Source organism: Hydra vulgaris, chromosome 03, assembly GCF_038396675.1.
Source record: "Hydra vulgaris chromosome 03, alternate assembly HydraT2T_AEP".
In the NCBI taxonomy this organism is placed as follows: Eukaryota; Metazoa; Cnidaria; class Hydrozoa; order Anthoathecata; family Hydridae; genus Hydra; species Hydra vulgaris.
Genome location: NC_088922.1, coordinates 60375001 through 60393299, shown reverse-complemented (window position 1 = coordinate 60393299; position 18299 = coordinate 60375001). Strand labels below are relative to the sequence as shown.

Below are 18299 nucleotides of genomic sequence, written 5' to 3'. Positions count from 1 at the left end.
AGCCATTCAGAAAAAGAGGATAAAAAGCAGTATTTAAATCAAAACCAAATTAAAATTTTTTGTTAGCATGTTAGCTAACAAAAAATTTTAATTTGGTTAACACTCTTCATAACACTCTATGTTATTTTGCAACATAGCTGTTGCAAAATAACATAGAGTGAAGGTGAAATGATAATGCAGTTTAATATACAGATGCATCAGTATTCATGAATAAACAAAACATAACAAATATATAATATTTGAGACATTAAAAAACCCTGCTGTCAATTTTGGGAAGTGCTGTCCTATAATATATGGCAGCTTTCAACTATTAACAAAGATGAACTGAAATATAATTAATGCAAACAAATATAAAATGATTTTTTTATTTATTTATTCAAAACCATTTTTAATTTTTCATTTATAAACATAACAAAAAATATAACTATGACAATAAAAAAGTTTTTAAAGGTTTTTTTATATATTCTTAAATACTTGTTAACCAATAAATTTTTTATCAGATTAATTATTGCACCATTATTTATTTGCAACATTATTTATTGCACCATTATTTATTTGCGACATTATTTATTGCACCATTATTTATTTGCGACATTATTTATTGTACCATTATTTATTTGGGACATTTATTGTACCATTATTTATTTGCGACATTATTTATTCTACAATTATTTATTTGCGACATTATTTATTGTATTGTTATTTATTTAACAGATTATTTATTATACTCTTATTTATTTGCCAGATTATTTATTGACCTACTATTTATTTACCAGATTATTTATTGTACTATTATTTATTTACCAGACTATTTATTGTACTTTTTGATAATACTCTTATTGATAGCAGCCTAATTTAATTTGCCTAAAAAAGTTAAACTTTGATAAAATACTTGGAACCAAAATTATGTTACCTTAAAATGATATGATGTAAGATTTAGTGCTACCATATTTTTCTCAAGATTTTTCTGTAAATATGAGATTCAAAATAAATATGCAATAAAATTTAATTTATGTGTAATAACATAAAAAATAATTTTTAAATAAAAAATTAATTAAAAAAAACCAGATTATTTTTGATGTTTAAAACAACTGTATTGTCAATTTCAATTAACCGTGATGAAATATTTTGAAGTTTCTCTGCAGTACTCTAAAAATAATATAAAACAATTTTCAAAATATAAAACTGTGTATTTCAAAATAATAATAAAATTATAACAATATAATATTTTAAAGAAACTAAATAAAAACAATCAAATTTTTTCAGAAAAATTTCAAACTTAGTCTTGTTAACCAGGTGTTTATGGTTTTGGTTAACAAAGCAATTTTTAGTTTATGGTTTAATTATTCTTTACTGTTAGGTACTGTAAGGTAGCAAACATTGAAAGTTTATGGTTTATGGTTTAATTATCCTTTACTGTTAGGTACTGTAAAGTAGCAAACATTGAAATTAAAAAATAGTATTAAAGTAAATAGAATTTTGGAAAAGTAAATATCTTAATACTTCAAATTAAAACCATTTTTGCTTTCAATGATAAACAATAAAATATATTTAACATTAACTTACATTGTAACTACTTAAATCTTTAGCATAGTTATTTAAGTTTGAAGCTGCAAGAGTAAGATTTGATTCAGTGACTTTTTCATTGATCTAGAATTTGATTTAATTTTAATTGCAAAAAAAAATTCACGATTGAAAAAAATATGTATATTAAAAAATGTAAAATTTATTAAAATAAATTAAACTAATAACAACAAGTAATAATAGTAAATAATAATTTAATTAAAAGTTTGCAGGATACTATAAAACAATGATAGATTTAAAAGAAGAACCAATTGAATAATGGATTCTATGGAACCAATCATCTTACAAACTATGCAAACCGAGTGTCTACATAGAAAAGATTTTCTGCTGACTACCAAGTAAAGGATGAACGAAGATGATAAAGATACATAGTGAATTTTTTTGTTGTTGTAATGTTTTTCACCTCTCCAGGGCTAAGGGGCCACAACAGTCGAGAAGGTTATTATTTTTATTTTTATTGTGGTTACAACCCTTGTTCAAATCGTCAGCTCCGAAACACAAATCTTGACAAACAAGGCTGAGTTGGTACTAACAGAAATAAGGTGGTGATTAAATCCTAAAATTATCACATACGAAGTGATCACTCTACCAAAACATGACTACAGCAGGAAATTATAAGATCTTAGCGCTCTATCACTACATTATTTACTGCAGTCAAGTATAAGATCTAAATTAAATTATGTTACATTAGGGAGTAAGAGGTGGGAGAAGTATGAATAAAAGATTATTAAAACAACGTTGAAAATCCTCACAAAATCTTATTTTACTCCATGGTTTTACCTTCTTGTGCAGCTTCTTTATCTAATTGTAATCATTTTTTTCATCTTTTTCATACCTCTTGAGAACACTTTTTTATTATTGTAAGAAATCAATATAAAAAGGTGCTGTCTGATGCTAAGCTTCATTATTCCCAGTTTACTAAATCTCATATCTTTTCTTAGAAGTTAATCTCAAGGGACTTTTGGAAAATCTTTAACAGTGTCATTAACAAATGCAAGTCTAATATTCCATCTCTAATTCATAAGTATAATTTTATTACTTCTTTCATGAATAAGGTTGAACTATTTGGAAAGAACTTTTTTTCTGATTCGATTTTTGAATCTAATAGCCATGCTCTTTTTGCCATTCCATTTGAACAAGCTAATCCATTGTTAGACATCCAAATCACCCCAGCTTCTGATGCTAAAGTTATTTCTCAGCTAAACTTATTTATGGCTTGTGGTCCAGACAACATTCCTGTCATTGTATTACAAATGTGTTTCCTAAAACTCTCTTCAATTCTCTCTAAACTATTTAATAAGTGCTTGACTGAACTTTGCTTTTCTCCCTACTGGAAAATGAAATCTGTGGTTCTAATTTTTAAAAACTCTGGAGAACACTCTGACCCTTCCAACTATAGTCCAATCAGTCTTTATTAGCGAGAAGCTTAAATCTTTCATCAAGAAATTTCTAACATCCCACCTTGAGTCTAATAACTCTTTATTTCCAGTAACTTCTGGAGTGTTTAAAGGTTCTTTCCTTGGTCCTGTATTGTTTCTTATCTACATTAATAATCTTCCTGACAATCTTACATCTAAAGTGGCTATATTTGAAGAAAACTAAATTTTATACTTCTATCTTGACAAAAAGTCCACTTTTTGAATGCTTATTAACAGATAGCTGATCTTGAACCTGATCTCACTTCTGTTAAAGCTTAGGGCTTCCAGGGGCTTGTGCATTTTAACTCTAACAAAACTTATTTATCACAAACAACTATCGCAATACTGTGGACATGCCATTTATTAGTGAATGGCAACCCTCTCACTGAGCCTCTTACGCCTTTTCTTTACATCTCCTTGGATTGTTTACTACTGACCTCTCATGGAAACCATATATAAAATCGATTGGAAAGTTAGCATCTGCTAAGGTTGCTTCTCTTTATTGTGCTTGCCATTATCTTACTCCTGATTCCATTCTCTACCTCTAAAAATCTGTTATTTACGACCATTATTATAATATCTTATTTATTACCATCTTACCAATTTCTTACTCCTGATTCCATTCTCTACCTCCACAAATCTCTTATTTGTCCTTGTATGGAATACTATTGTCGTATTTGGACTGGTTCTTCTTATGATCCTCTTTCTCATTTATGTCCAAAAATTCATTGTAAACATAGTTGGACCCTTCTTTTCCAACTGGCTTGCTAATGAATATTAAATTAAAAATCTAATGGTTTATATGAAATATATAGTGTACAGTCGTCCCCCGGTTAACGAACTTAATTCGGAGTACGAACTAGTTCGTTATCCGAAAAGTTCGTTAACCGAAACGCGCTTTCATGCAAATGTGCTCACCAGACACAGGATCCCCTCTCATCTGCATGTCCTCAATCCAGAGGATCAGGAGCTGCTCCATTTCATCCATGACTGGGTGCCTTTGCTTTTTGCTGACAATTTTTGTGGATCCTTTTGTAGAAGTTTGAGCAGCAGCCAAGATTTTTTCCTTCGAGCTGATGATGGTGCCAATGGTTGATTTATTCACACCAAACTCCTTAGCCAGGTCACTTTGCTTTTCACCTTTTTGCACTCTTTGAATGATTGTCTTTTTCTCTTCAAGAGTGAAAACTTTTCTGCTTTTTTTTGCAGGGTTCGACATTTTGAAAAATCGTAAAATCGAAAAAATCGTAAGTGGGAAAAAAACCTAGAAAAAAGCACAAAAATATTAGTGAAACAAGAAAAGAAAAAAATGAAACAACAAAAGCACACCCAGCACAACCATTCACCTCCCAGGCTTCCATGACACTCACAAAACTGAGGGGGAATGCTGGACGGCGCGCCCGACCTTCACGCGCGTGTGCACGCCATTTGGCGGTCCCGGTTTGTTAACCGAGTTCCGGTTCGTTAACCGGGGGAGGATTTTGGGCAAACTTTCGGTTCGTTAACCGAAAGTTCGCTAACAGGGGGGTTCGTTAACCGGGGGACGACTGTACTACAAATATATGTAACCATTAATTATTGAAACATATAAATCTGTCTAAAAACTTGTTTACTATTGAAAATAAGTTTTTTATTTAATTAAATATTTTAAAATGTTAGAATTTCTAATTTACAGCTAATTTATTTTTTTAATGCCCTCAGAATCAGGAAAAGTTAGGTTGGCAAAAAATTGCTAACCTAAAGCCCCAAGTTCACTGACTTTTCTTACAAATTTGTTGCTTTTTCTGTTTGTTTTTTGTTGTTGTTGTTTATTTGGTTTGTATTATTTAAATTGGAATTTATTTAAAATTTGCGTATTTTGTTATAATTATTTTATTTAGAATTTAAATAAAATGTTTGTTTCTCTGTTTTTATTTTGACTATTTTATTTGGAACTTGAATAAAAAATTTTTTGTTTTTAAATTAACTTGTTCAGATTTTAAATTAAACATTTATTTTGCTGTTTTTATTTTAAGTATTTTATTTAGAATTTAAAGAAAACGCTTGTTTTGCCAAGTTAATTTTTTTAATTTTATTTAGAATTTAAATATTTAGAATTTAAATATTTAGAATTTAAATATTTAGAATTTAAATATTTAGAATTTAAATATTTAGATTTTAAATATTTAGATTTTAAATAAAATGTTTGTTTTGCCATTTTTAATCTGTTTGAAATGACAAATAAAATTAAGTTTTAAAATTCAGAGGTCAGCAAAAAATTACCGACCTCAGACACCGTCAGGTCGGTAGTTTTTTTATATATATATAATTTACCCTAATTCCGAGGGCTGCATAATCTTTTTTGTCAACATTTTTTTTTTGCAAAGCATCTTTTTTTCCTTATTTTGCTTCAGTTGCATTCTTCACCAGAGAGTTGTATTAACTATTTTGATTTGTTTTATTTTTCTGTACACATTTTTCTGTACAGATTTATTGTGATATTTTATCTATTAGTTTTGTAGCAGATTTATGATTTCTTAATAATCTGTGTTAAAAATGTACTATTTTTATATTCCAGAATATTGCAATATGAATTTCATTAACCATATTCAATTCAATGTGATTGATTATAGATAATCAATTATATAACAATGATTATACTTTTAATAACATTAATATTATTTTATTACAATGTTTAATTGAAGATTAATCAAAGTAAGATAAAGGATTAAACAAAAAATCATAATAAAATAAAGTTGTCAAATGATTACACACAGACAGTGAATCGCCAATGAAAGAATGAAGTACATTACAGACAGTGAATCGCCAATGGAAGAATGAAGTACATTAGGAATAAGGAGAAGTAGTTTTCAAACAAAGAAAATTTACACAGTTTTCAAACTTTAAATAAAATCATATAAATATAAAATATTTAAATATCTCTAAAAGCAAACAACATATTACCATTGAAAAAAAAGGAGCATAATTGATTGTGTCTATATTGCTATTGGCAAGATCATTCAAATTTTCTTTGAATTTATCAGATAAAATGTTTAGATCATTTAAATCAAAGGATGAACTATTTAGCTTTGAACTTAAATCTCCTGTTTTCTAAAAATATAAAATAATAAATGTTTGAGCATATAACAAAAAAAAAAAAAAATGTATATAAAACAAAATAATTATAATAGAAATATAAAAATATTTTAAAAATATAAAAAAATTATGCAATAACTACTCAATAATTATGCAATAACTATTAAGATGTAGTAAAACAACAAAATTTTATAAATTTCAAAAATAAATACTACTTTCTAATGTCCAAAAATTAAAATAATAATTAAATAATTATTTTAAGAAAACTAATTCAAAATAATAAATTTATGATTTTTTTCATATATATATACAACTTTATAACTTAATAAATCATCGATAAAAAAAAATATATAAAAAAAATATATATCAAAACATATATATCAAAATATATATCTAGATCTACCTGAGAGCAGACGTGATATTAAGTGTGGTAACTATGGTAACACACTTTTTTTACTTACAATTAAGTATAATTACAATATTGGATGCGAATTAGATTATTAAATGATAATGTTATTTCTGTTTTCTTTTTTATTATTATTTTTTTGTTATTCATCTCCTTAAGACGGAGAGGCCCATTACAGTCAAGGAGGCTACTTTATTGTGGTTACAACCCTCTCTCAACTCATCAACTCCGTAACATAAACCTTGAACAACAAGGTTGCTGCCAGGAGAAACAAGATGAGAAAGCTCTACCACTGCACCACTACCGCATAAATGTTATACCAACTTATTATAAATTGTCTTTTGTTATAAATTAATTGACTCTTAAACATAAAGTAATTTGTTGTAGACACATAACAACATGTTAAAAAGTTTATCTGCCAATGAGGCTGCTAAACAAATTAGGAGGTTATAAATGAAGATGTTCAACATCATTTGACACATCACCAGTTACAGTGTTTCAGAGAAAGGTGTGCAATCATTATATGACCACACAAATAGTATATTGTTTTGACCATGGCTTTTAACATTTTTACCTAGATTTATCTTAAAAAAACTTTATTTTAAAAAAAGAAAAGAAAACAAAAGAGAAAACAAAAAAAGCTTTATTAATGCTAAACACACACACACAAAAATAATACTAATAATATATATAACTCAACTAAAATAAAAATGCAATAAATAAATTAATAATATATATAACTCAACTAAAATAAAAATACAATAAATAAATTAATAATATATATAACTCAACTAAAATAAAAATATAATAAATAAATTAATAATATATATAACTCAACTAAAATAAAAATATAATAAATAAATTAATGATATATAAAACTCAACTAAAATAAAAATACAATAAATAATATTATTAATATAATAATAATAATAATAATAATAATAATAATAATAAAGACTACAAAACTCGATGTAAAATCATGAAATTAACCACCTTTGAAGACAGATGGAAAAGAGGCAATCTTATTCAAAAATAAAAACTTCTCAACAATCTAATTGATTGGCATGTAAAAGACTTGCAGCATAGCACCCAGAGCTTAACATCGAATCAGATTGTCAGGAACTGCGAAACCAGGCATAAGTTTTTTAACAACCCTGTAGTCAATGACTGGAATGCTTTGCCAGATAATGTCATTAAGGCAACATCAGTTGATAAATTTAAACAACTACTAGACAGTTTTCAGTCATCGTAGTACTACAGCTCATCATTTATCATAAATGCCACACAAAAGTGGCCGACATACGAGTTGGGTATAGATGCGTATACTCAGCTGATGAGTTTAACAAGGGTGTGGCTTTTTGTAACTTAATTAACTAACTAATTAATATATATAACTCAACTAAAATAAAACTCAACAAAATAAAATGCTAAGTTTATTTAAATCATGTTTTTAATTACGCTTGGAATAATAAACTTTTAATCTTTTATCTTTATTAATTTTATGTAATATTATGGGAAACCCTTAAAATAAAAAGAACAATTCACTTCTAATGATTGTTTAAAAGATACTCACACTTAAACTATGGTTATTTTTTTTTACTAATTTAAAAATATAAGTTTCCATAAAAATAAATACACGCAACTAAATAATTATGCATTAAAAAATCATTTTATACTTTGTTTTAACATTTGTGCTTTGCTTTTTTTTAAATTTGTTTAAAAGATTAACATTTATCATAAAAAAATACATAATTATATAAATAAAAAAAAAACAAATCATTAATACTTTATATTAAAATTCATTAGAAATGTTTTGTTACTTCTTAAAAAGCATTTCAATAATATAAAAGCATTAAAAATTAAACTTATTTAATTGTAACAGCTTTTCAAAAACATTTGTCTTTTTTTTTCAACAAAATTTTTTTTTATCATTTTAAATGTATTAATTTAAATGATTCTTATATAAAGTTTATTAAAGAGACTTTTGTTATCTAAGAAAGTCATCATTTATAAAAACAAAATAATTTTTCATTTTTTAATAACGCTTATTATAAAAAATGCACACTTAAATAATTTATACAATATAAATTGATAAAATTATATATAACTATCAATGATACTTTGAACAAAAATCATTATCAGTAAATTGTTACTTTATTTAAAACCATTTTGCTAATACAAAAACATTAGTTAAGAAGTTTCGAACTTATTTCTCTAAGGTATAATTCAGTATCTTTTTCATTCAACGCATTTTTGAATTTTTTTTTGAAATAGCCGCAGTCAAGTTATCAAAGCAAAGTGTTATTTGCCTGGTCATATAATAGTGTGCGATTGTAGGCCTTCCTATAAACACTGAGTCACAAATGCCAAACCAAAGGCAGCCACAATTTCAAAATAAACGGAATGTTCCTGCTACATTCATCAGCTAAAATGGGAATATAATTTGGAATGCAAATTTACCTCTACCCTTTCATTTGATCAGTAAAGGTCCAATCAGACCTAGATTAACCATAAAAAGTGCTACTTTGATTATCATATGTCGCAAATAATTGTAACAAATACAAACTAGTTTAGTTGTTTCTAAAAACATTTTTCTAAAACATTAAAAGGTAAAAATACTGATTACTAAAAATCTATAGATGTTAAGGAACCAAAAGAGGCCATCTGTATCCATTTTATGCTCGGTGTCTATCAATCAAAACATTAAATGTTCAGATCATTATGGTCACCAGCATTTAGCAAAAATTATTTTCAAGAAATCTTGTCTAATCTTTGATTAGGCAGCTTTTGTAGATTATTGTAGATTTGACAAACATGACAGAATGCAGACAAGTTGACAGCTTGCTTTGTTTCATTATTTTAAAACCTTTTCATTAAAAACTGTAAAAAATGTTTTGCTGCAAGTTTGTATGTAACATTGACAAACAGATTATTTCATTTAAGGGAAAGATTCTGTTTAAAATAATACATACTAAATAAACCAGACAATTATGAAGGAACCAAACGATGGCCATTAACTTATTTGATTAATAACCTAAATATCAGCAGAACAAATTATCAGGTTTTGTTTCAAGCAAAGTATCAGAAGTAGAACCCAACAGGAAATATCATCAACATTAATTTTTAGAAAATCTTAGAATGCAGCATCTGCAACTGCTTAAACATTGAGCATAAATAATGCAGTTGCCTAAATCAAAAAAAAAAATTCTGATTGAATGTGCTGCAGCAGTCAAAAAAGTTCCCAATGCTGATCAAAGACTGCAAAAAAAGAAATGTTGACACATTTTTCCTTTCAGTGTTGATTGCAAGATTGCTGACAGATGTAGTAAATGCGAAAAACCATGTGGAGTAGAGCACAAAACGGTGATTTGTTCTAATTGTGACAAATAATAAAAATTTTGGTTATCAATAATGTCAACAGTGACAAAAACTTTGTATATATATATTATGTATGCTGAAGGAATTGCATTGTGTATGGCTTCAATAACACATTTGCATTGCTTATTGCTTCAACAATGCAAGTTACTAAAAATGTGCAACTTTAATTTTAGCATAAAATTGGCAGAAAAATGAACATCAAGTTTGCAGACTTTAAGGCCAACACTTGTTTAAAAACTTACGCATTAAAAGCAACCACTTTTGTTTTAAAGTTTGCTATTGAAGTTTGTTTTGTTTTTTTTAAAACATCTTCGCTTCCAACAAGGCTGCACCAGCCACTAATTGAAGTTGGAAGTTACTGAAAGAGAAAAGATGAAGATTGTAGAGCAAGATAACGATTAACAGACAACTTAAAGGATTGCAAATTATATGAATCAGGTAAGCAAGATGAAGGAAGCGAATTCCGAGGCAAAAAAACTAGACGAATGAGCGTTTTTGGAGCACTTAGGAACAGTCAAAGAAAAAGGATGAGGCTTAATTGAATGACGAGTAACACGAGAATAAATTTTAGTAAATGGCACAAGAGACGATAGCTCTTTAGAGCAGTGCCCAATATAGTATTTGTAGAAAAGAGAAAGAGAAGCAGCACTACGACGATGTGATAATGGTTGGAGGTTGGCTGCAAGAGCAGGTCCAACTATATTTACAATGCGTTTTTGTACCTTGTCTAAAAGATAAAGGGCATCATTAGAAGAACCGCCCCAGATATGACTAAAGTATTCCATACAAGGCCGGATTTGAGATTTATAGAGATAGAGAATAGAATCCGAAGTAAGAAAGTGATGAGCTGGATAAAGAGATGCAACCTTAGCAGATGCTAATTTTGCAACTGATTTGATATATGGTTTCCAAGAAAGATTGGAAGTAAGAGTTAATCCTAGAAGATGAAGAGTAGGTGACTCATCAAGTACATCACCGTTCATAAATATAGGAAGATCTAAATTATTGTGATAACAATAATTTAGATCTTCCTATATTTATTATAAGAATTGAGTTTTATCTGTATTGAAGTTCACCAGCCACTGTGAGCCCCATGCTGTAGCAGAAGTGAGATCCTTTTCAAGCTCAAATGCCCCCTCCAAGCAATCAGAGGGTGTTGGTTTCTTATTACAACAAGAATAAATGGTAGTATCATCAGCAAACAATGCCACCTTAGATGTGAGAATATCTGGAAGATCGTTAATGTAAATTAAAAAGAGTATTGGGCGAAGGATAGAACCTTGAGGAACCCCTGAAGTTACAGAATAAGAAAAAGAGTGCTGTCCATCGAGGACAACTTTTATACTACAATTGGAAAGGAAGAATTCAATAATCTTAAAGATGTTGTCAAGTTAAAGTAAGTATTGTTTTTTAAGTTTGTTATTTTACACTAAAAAACTATTTTATGTTTTAAAGATATGGAAAAAAACCCAGTTTAAATCAGTCTACAGTCTGTGAAAACATGCATAACTTTTTTATCAAAAATTTTTTACTTGATTTAAACACTGCTATAACCAGGGTAATTGAAATTTTTAACTAGGATAATTGAATAGTCTAAGGGAAAAAACAGCAGAGCCACAATTTTATTTTTTTGAAAGTATTATGCTGGTCTTGTAGTTTACCTTTTAAATTATATCTTGAGTGATAAATCAAGAAAAAAAAAATCATTTCTATCCTTAAAAAAAGAAAAAACCAGGTACAATGGAAAAAACAGTATAGCCCCCTGTTTACAATATAAAAAAAAGTCCACGTAACCTTGAAATATTTGTAATCATGTGATCTTGGGATCCAATAATTTATATAGTATATAATTTAAATATCAATAATTTAATGAAGATGACTGTGTGTGATAACTTATTGGAGTTACTAAAAAATCAAAAAAAAAAAAAAAAAGATAGAAAGGTCATCACGAATTCAAAAAAAACAACTCATAAAACAAAGAAATGCAAGATTCATTTCTAGCGAACTTATAATGGTAACTAACATAAATAGAAGAAGACCACATAAATATTAGCAAAGTAGATATAATAGTTTTAGCTACCAATACAAATTGTTTGTTAATAATGGTAAATGACAATTTTTTTGATTTTCAAAGCTTTCTTATCTATATTGGGATCAAAAAAGGTAGACTGAATACAATAAAAAAAATATGTATCAACTACAGTGTATCAACTACAGGTACACTATTTTATTTTATAGGAATTTTACATAGAAACATAATTTTTTAAAATAAAAAACATAATTTTTTAAAATAAAAGTTTTGATAGTTAAAAAATACATATTTTTGAAATAATATTTTTAGAACATAATTTTACAACTGAACTTTATAAATAAGTAAATAATATAATTTTAGGTGAGCCACCATAAGTAATGAGAGTAAAACATACCATACATACAAACATACTAAAAGTTTGCTTAAAATTACAGATGGCGTATGAAATAAAATGATAAACCAAATTAAAATTACAAATGACGTACGCAATAAAATGATAAACCAAATTTCATTATTCAGAGGAAGACAGTCTCATTATTCTCAAGAGAAAACTAGCCACATTTATTTTACCTGAAAACCTGAATATAAATAAAATATTTAAAATGTTTATGATTCCTCAGCTAAATGTAAAAATTTGTTATGAATTGTATAGAACATTATTTAACAACAAGTTTTGCCTTTGGTTACTCTCAGATGCATGTTCAAAGTTTGACAAATTGAAAATAAGAATTGATGTTTCTTCAAAAGATATCTCAACTAATCTTGAAGTACAAGATTTGAAAATCAATCCTAAAAAGCTTGAGTTTGAAAGAGACTCCAAAAAAAAACTGAAACTTTTTATAGAAGAAAAAGAAAATTATAGTTAAAATTGTTAAGAGAGCACAATTTTGAATATTGAGTATCAAAAATAGAGGGTATCAATTCCCTACATTTTTTTGATCCCAAGAATTGAAAAATTTTAAATGTATTTCCCGGTTCCCCAGGAAAAAATCATTTCTTAAATGAATATGTAAACATAAGAGTGCCAAGTACAAATAAATTTTATTAACAAAATAATATTTGTTATTTTATTTCAAATTTGTATGTACATACAAAATTTGTATTTGTATGTGTATACAACATTTGCATATACATATATAGAGAAAAATTAATTTTCCTTGAACAAGTAAACATTTTTTTAATTTATTGGGTTAGGAAATAACTTATTTGGTGAGGAAATAACTTATTTGGTTAGGAAATAACTTTTTAAAATTGTGAGGCACTCTAGAGAAAAGTCACTAACTGACAATTTTCATTTTGTGCAGAAATTGTTTCCTATTGAAATAGCTTTTTTAAATTATTTATAATATTTCCCCTATTCTTACACATTTAAAATTCTTTTTTTAGATCATTTTTAGAATCTTTAATTGTAACACACTTTTTAGGTTTGTATTCGGCATTAATAGCTATTGTCAATCTGTGCTTAATATTTGTAGCTGCAAAACAATCATTCTCTTCCGAGGTTTCACTTTCAATTCTAATATCGACATCTTCACTGAATAATCTATTAAATAAGTCATTCGCATAACAATTAATTGCAACTATTGATGATGAAGGTAGCTCAGCAGTTGCAGTTGAATGTAAAGCCACATTTTTATTATCTCTTTAACATATTTGGGGTTCGAAATCGTTTTGATTATCACTTTCAGTTTCAGATTTAATAGAGTTATCAATGGAAAAAATAGAATTATTTTCTCAACAATCAATGTGACCAACATTAGGATTTCTTTAAAATTATGTTTATTACTGCCAAGTGCATGTCATGGTTTTAACATGATTGGTGTATAAAGGCAGACAACCAATTTTATCATTACTGCAGAAGTGTCAGTGGTTGATGAAAGAACATCTGAAAAATATTTGCTCTGATAGTTTTTTTTTAACTTGTCAATTGTTACATCAGCTGTACAGCTTCCAAAAATTTTAACCAGGCCTAAACTATAAATAAAATAAATAACTTATTAAAATGAATATTAATATTCAAAAAAGTTTGATTGCTTAGACTAGTCCATTCATCAAATGTAAGACTAAACTTTCCACTTTATATCTTTATATGATTTTATTTCAAAAATAAAATTCTTTTTTTTCTATAGCACAATATTCATAAATTAGTTTCACCACATTGTTTTTACTTTTTGGAAGATGGCATTGTTTTTCATTTAATGCTTGATGAATGAACTCATATTTGCATATTTTGTTGAGTGATATCTATCAACAGCCGCAGGTCTGGCCACTGTCACTGCTGAAGTAATTATTTGAAACATGAAACTAGCGTTTCATATTTTAAATAATGACTTCATGTGTTTGCTTTAATCACATTTAATACAAAAGTTATGATTTGATTTTTACATTTTTTGATATTATAGACGACATCTAACGTTAGATTATACACATTAATTAACTTTGTAGACAATAATATATTTTTATTTTGAATAAATAATTATCCTTATATAATAAAATGTTTACAAAAGTAATTCTTTGATTTAAATTTTTCCTCATTTTTTTATTTTGATCGGAAATTATGGCAATTTTCCTGGTTAACAGGAAATATGAAACAAAAAATTCCTGATAAATACTGGAAAGAACTCATTTAAATGTGCTAAACAACTCTAGCAATGATTTTTATTATAAAAGAAAATTGTAATTTTTTTCCTTTAACATTAATTTGTTGGCTAGAAAAGATGTTTATATCTATAGTATATATATATATATATATATATATATATATATATATATATATATATATATATATATATATATATATATATATATATATATATATATATAAATATGTTAAAATAATTTTTTTACATAATCCTCTAAATCACTTTTAATAGATTCCAAATGGAAAACTGTAGATTTGCCAATAAATATTGGCAAATCTACAGTTAAAAACACAGTAGAAGGTATGTAGAACTCATTGGTGTTTAAGCTAATTTATTGCTATTTGAATTGCCAACTGTTCGAAACTTTTTGAAAATGGTGTTATTAGAAATGGAAACACTATTTATTAGAAAAGACAGCATCTACAGACACTACATACAAACATACAATCATACAGCAAATTATACAAATCTAATTTTCAGACAATCATAAAATTTTAATCATTTAAAATTTTAGACAAATTTACCATGTCTCAAGATATTATTCGTGAAGTTGCCGAACTGTTTTATAAAAATGTTTACATAATTTTTTTCTCATTATGCATTATTAGTAAACATTATTTTGTTAGCAAATAATCTAATACAATTAATACTAAGACTAATCTTTAAGTTGTTACAATATCAATATACAAATTCAACATAATTACTATAGAGTACAAAAAGTTGAAAAAGAATGGAAAAGATAGTTTAAGATATAACTAAATTGCAAAAGAATAAATTATGTAAAAAAAAGTCGACACTTTCTTTGAAATTCATTCATACAAATATGACTATATATACAAGACAGTCCAATCATGTTCTGACTATTCTCATAGTGCTATTTCTCCTGTTGTTAATGTTTTTCTCTCATTTTCTCACATTTCCCATCAACACTTAGAGTTTATTTAGTTTATTTAAGCTCAGCAAATAAAGATTGGAACAAATTTTAAAAAATGCTAACAAAATACATTGTAAAAAAAAAAAAAATTGGAGCAGGATAAGAAAGTTGTGTTGATTATTATCTAGTTTTAAATGAAGAAATAGATGTAGTTAACATTAAGATTATTTTTACATCATTTTCTTAATACTAAGACTAATAAAAAAAAATCTTGCAAAGGATTTAGATAAAATGAGATAAAAAAACATTGTTTTTGTCTCCAATAGTCATGGATGCAAGGAAGTTTTACTATTCCCATCGCTAAACAGATTGCTATAAATACTTTAATATCATTTGACGTAACAATAATCCATATCATTCTATGCTATATAAAAGAGGATTGTAACTTTTTTGAGTGATAGTGATTTGTTCCAGTGACAAGTTTTTGTACTAAATCATTATGAAAATACAATTTAAATAAATGGATTGGTTTAAATAAATGGATTGGTTTAAATAAATGGATTGGTTTGATATTGCCATTACAATTAGGTATTGCAGATTTTCTAAATGTTGGTCATGGTGTTGCCATAAATGAAATAATAGCCCATAAATAAAATAATTTTTTTTTTTTTCATTCTCTGTTATCTTTACTAATATTAGATTTCTTAGTTTTAATGGTATGAAGTTTTTTATTTGTCTTGATAAAGGTTGATTTTATGGTTGAAACTGTTGGTTGTTTACGTATTTTTCACATGAAATGTACAGTTTTATCAAATAGTAGTATTGAGCAAATAGCAGTGTTTTTCTCTTGAAATTCATTATCATCAGACTCTGAAGATTCACAAGACAAATCACTAGTATCATCCGATTTATCAAAGATTCATTTAGATCATTTATAATTCTATTTCTCAAAGCCATATGCAATAAGAAAAGTTTAACAATTACATTTATTTTTTTCAATTATCTTTAGTGTTTTAAGCATGAAAACAATCTCTCCTAAGCTTAATTTATATGTCTATGAGCACAAAAGGTTAATATTTAACACTAAATAGGATTGAACAATAACTTTTAGAGAGATATTTTGATTGGTATATTATAGGCGCACATATGTGCACCTTCAGCACAAAAGGGTTAATCAATAAAATACTTAATATTAATAATATGTAATCATTAAGTATTTTATATTTTTAAAATAACTTAACAATAATGCAGGCTTGAACAGAAATGGCGTGCGATTGCACACTGTAACTGACCACACTTATAATATTTTTTCTTTACAATTTGACAATGGCGGTGTTGACGTTTTAACAACTTAAATGCTATACAAAAAATTGTTACATTATGAATATCTTTCAATTGTTGATCTTTTTTAAAGTTTTTATTTTACGCGAAGGCTTTAAATAAAATAAAAATGTAATTATACTAATTATTCAAAATAATTGTATTTTGTGTAAATTAACAAATAATGCTATATTTAAATTTTTTTAATGTAGGCATGTTTTTTATACGATAAATCTAAATTTAATAATTTGTTTGAAATTATTTTTCCTTGTCATTCTAATAATTTTTTGAAAGATAATTTTTTAAGTTACTTTAAATTATGAAAAAAGTTAAATTAAATTTTCCATTGCAATGGAATGATTTAATTGCTTTATTATTTTTTGTTTCTATTTTTACAAAGGATTATTTAACTTTTTTTTAATTTGAGTAACTAATCAGAACATAAAAATTGAGCAAAAAATCAGAGCAAAAAAATGATTAAAAATTGCTATTTTAAATATACTACAATGTTTTTGTAAACTACTTTTTTTTTTTTTTTTGCAACTTTTAGGAAAAATAAATGTTTATACAATTTAAAAATAATATAACACTTTTTAGTAATTTAAATAAAATTTGTTCATTAATTAAACAATCATTATAAGTAATTTAAAAAAGCATTTTGCATAACTCAAAGAAAACGTTTCAAAAGAAGTAATTTATTTTAAATCCAATTAAAAATGTAACAAAAATTAATTTTCGCTTCAAGTTGAGTTTTTTTTTTTTAATTTTCTTCCTCGTTTAGCTTTTCTAAAATGTTTAAAAAGCATCTAAACATCTAAATAGTCGTGGTTGTCAAAAAATAAAATCATTTGCATGGTCAGCAATAGCGCTCAATTGCATGCCATTTCTGTCCAAGCCTGATAATGTGATAACTATCTATTTTATTATATACAAATAATGTTAAAATTATAAATGTAAATAAAAAAATGTACAAAAATGATGTAAAAAATTTAAATAAAAAAAGCAAAAAACTTTAAAATTCTGAAAACTATTTTTACTTATTTAGAGTAACATAAAAAAAACTTACATCTTTAATATTAAGTTCTTTTGAAATATTATATATATTTTCCACATTTAATGCTTTATATATAGGGGCATTTGAACGGCATTGTGAAAGCAAATGGTTTACAGAAATTTTTTTTCCTTTAATAATAAGTTTATCAGATAAAAGATTATCAAATAGAATTCCATCATGAACATCACGACATACAATGTGTAAATGCATTCCAACTGCAAACCATACCACACAAAACATCATCAAGATGGCAGAAAAGATAAACATAAATCCAACAGATCTATATAAGTACACAAACAACCAAATAAATAGTAAATAAAATAAATTACAGTATAAAAATTAATAATAAACCAATTAAATCACTTACGCCATTAAAAATTTACCACCACAATTAGATGCTGATGACCGATGAGTTGGACTTACATTCTTTTTATAACCACAACACCCAAACAGTAAACCAAGAGCCATTAAAACAAAAATAAATCCAACAGCAGACGAAATTCCAATGTAAACATA

General features: G+C 26.4%; 1 protein-coding gene across 3 annotated transcripts in view; it reads right to left on the bottom strand.

The window, feature by feature from the left end:
- LOC100211339 (prominin-1-A) overlaps nucleotides 1–18299 on the bottom strand; it is a 61202-nt gene that overhangs the window by 8201 nt on the left and 34702 nt on the right. For all 3 annotated transcript variants that reach the window (XR_010637711.1, XR_010637712.1, XM_065793870.1), the window contains exons 10-15: nucleotides 18151–18299; nucleotides 17796–18063; nucleotides 5946–6092; nucleotides 1567–1650; nucleotides 1066–1149; nucleotides 914–967 (exon numbers count right to left, since the gene is read on the bottom strand). The exon at nucleotides 18151–18299 is cut by the window's right edge and continues 4 nt beyond it. Coding sequence is in view for 1 of the 3 variants with exons in the window: in XM_065793870.1 (XP_065649942.1) it covers nucleotides 914–967; nucleotides 1066–1149; nucleotides 1567–1650; nucleotides 5946–6092; nucleotides 17796–18063; nucleotides 18151–18299 (786 nt within the window). In the remaining 2 variants the exon portion in view is untranslated. The remainder of the gene's footprint in view (nucleotides 1–913; nucleotides 968–1065; nucleotides 1150–1566; nucleotides 1651–5945; nucleotides 6093–17795; nucleotides 18064–18150) is intronic.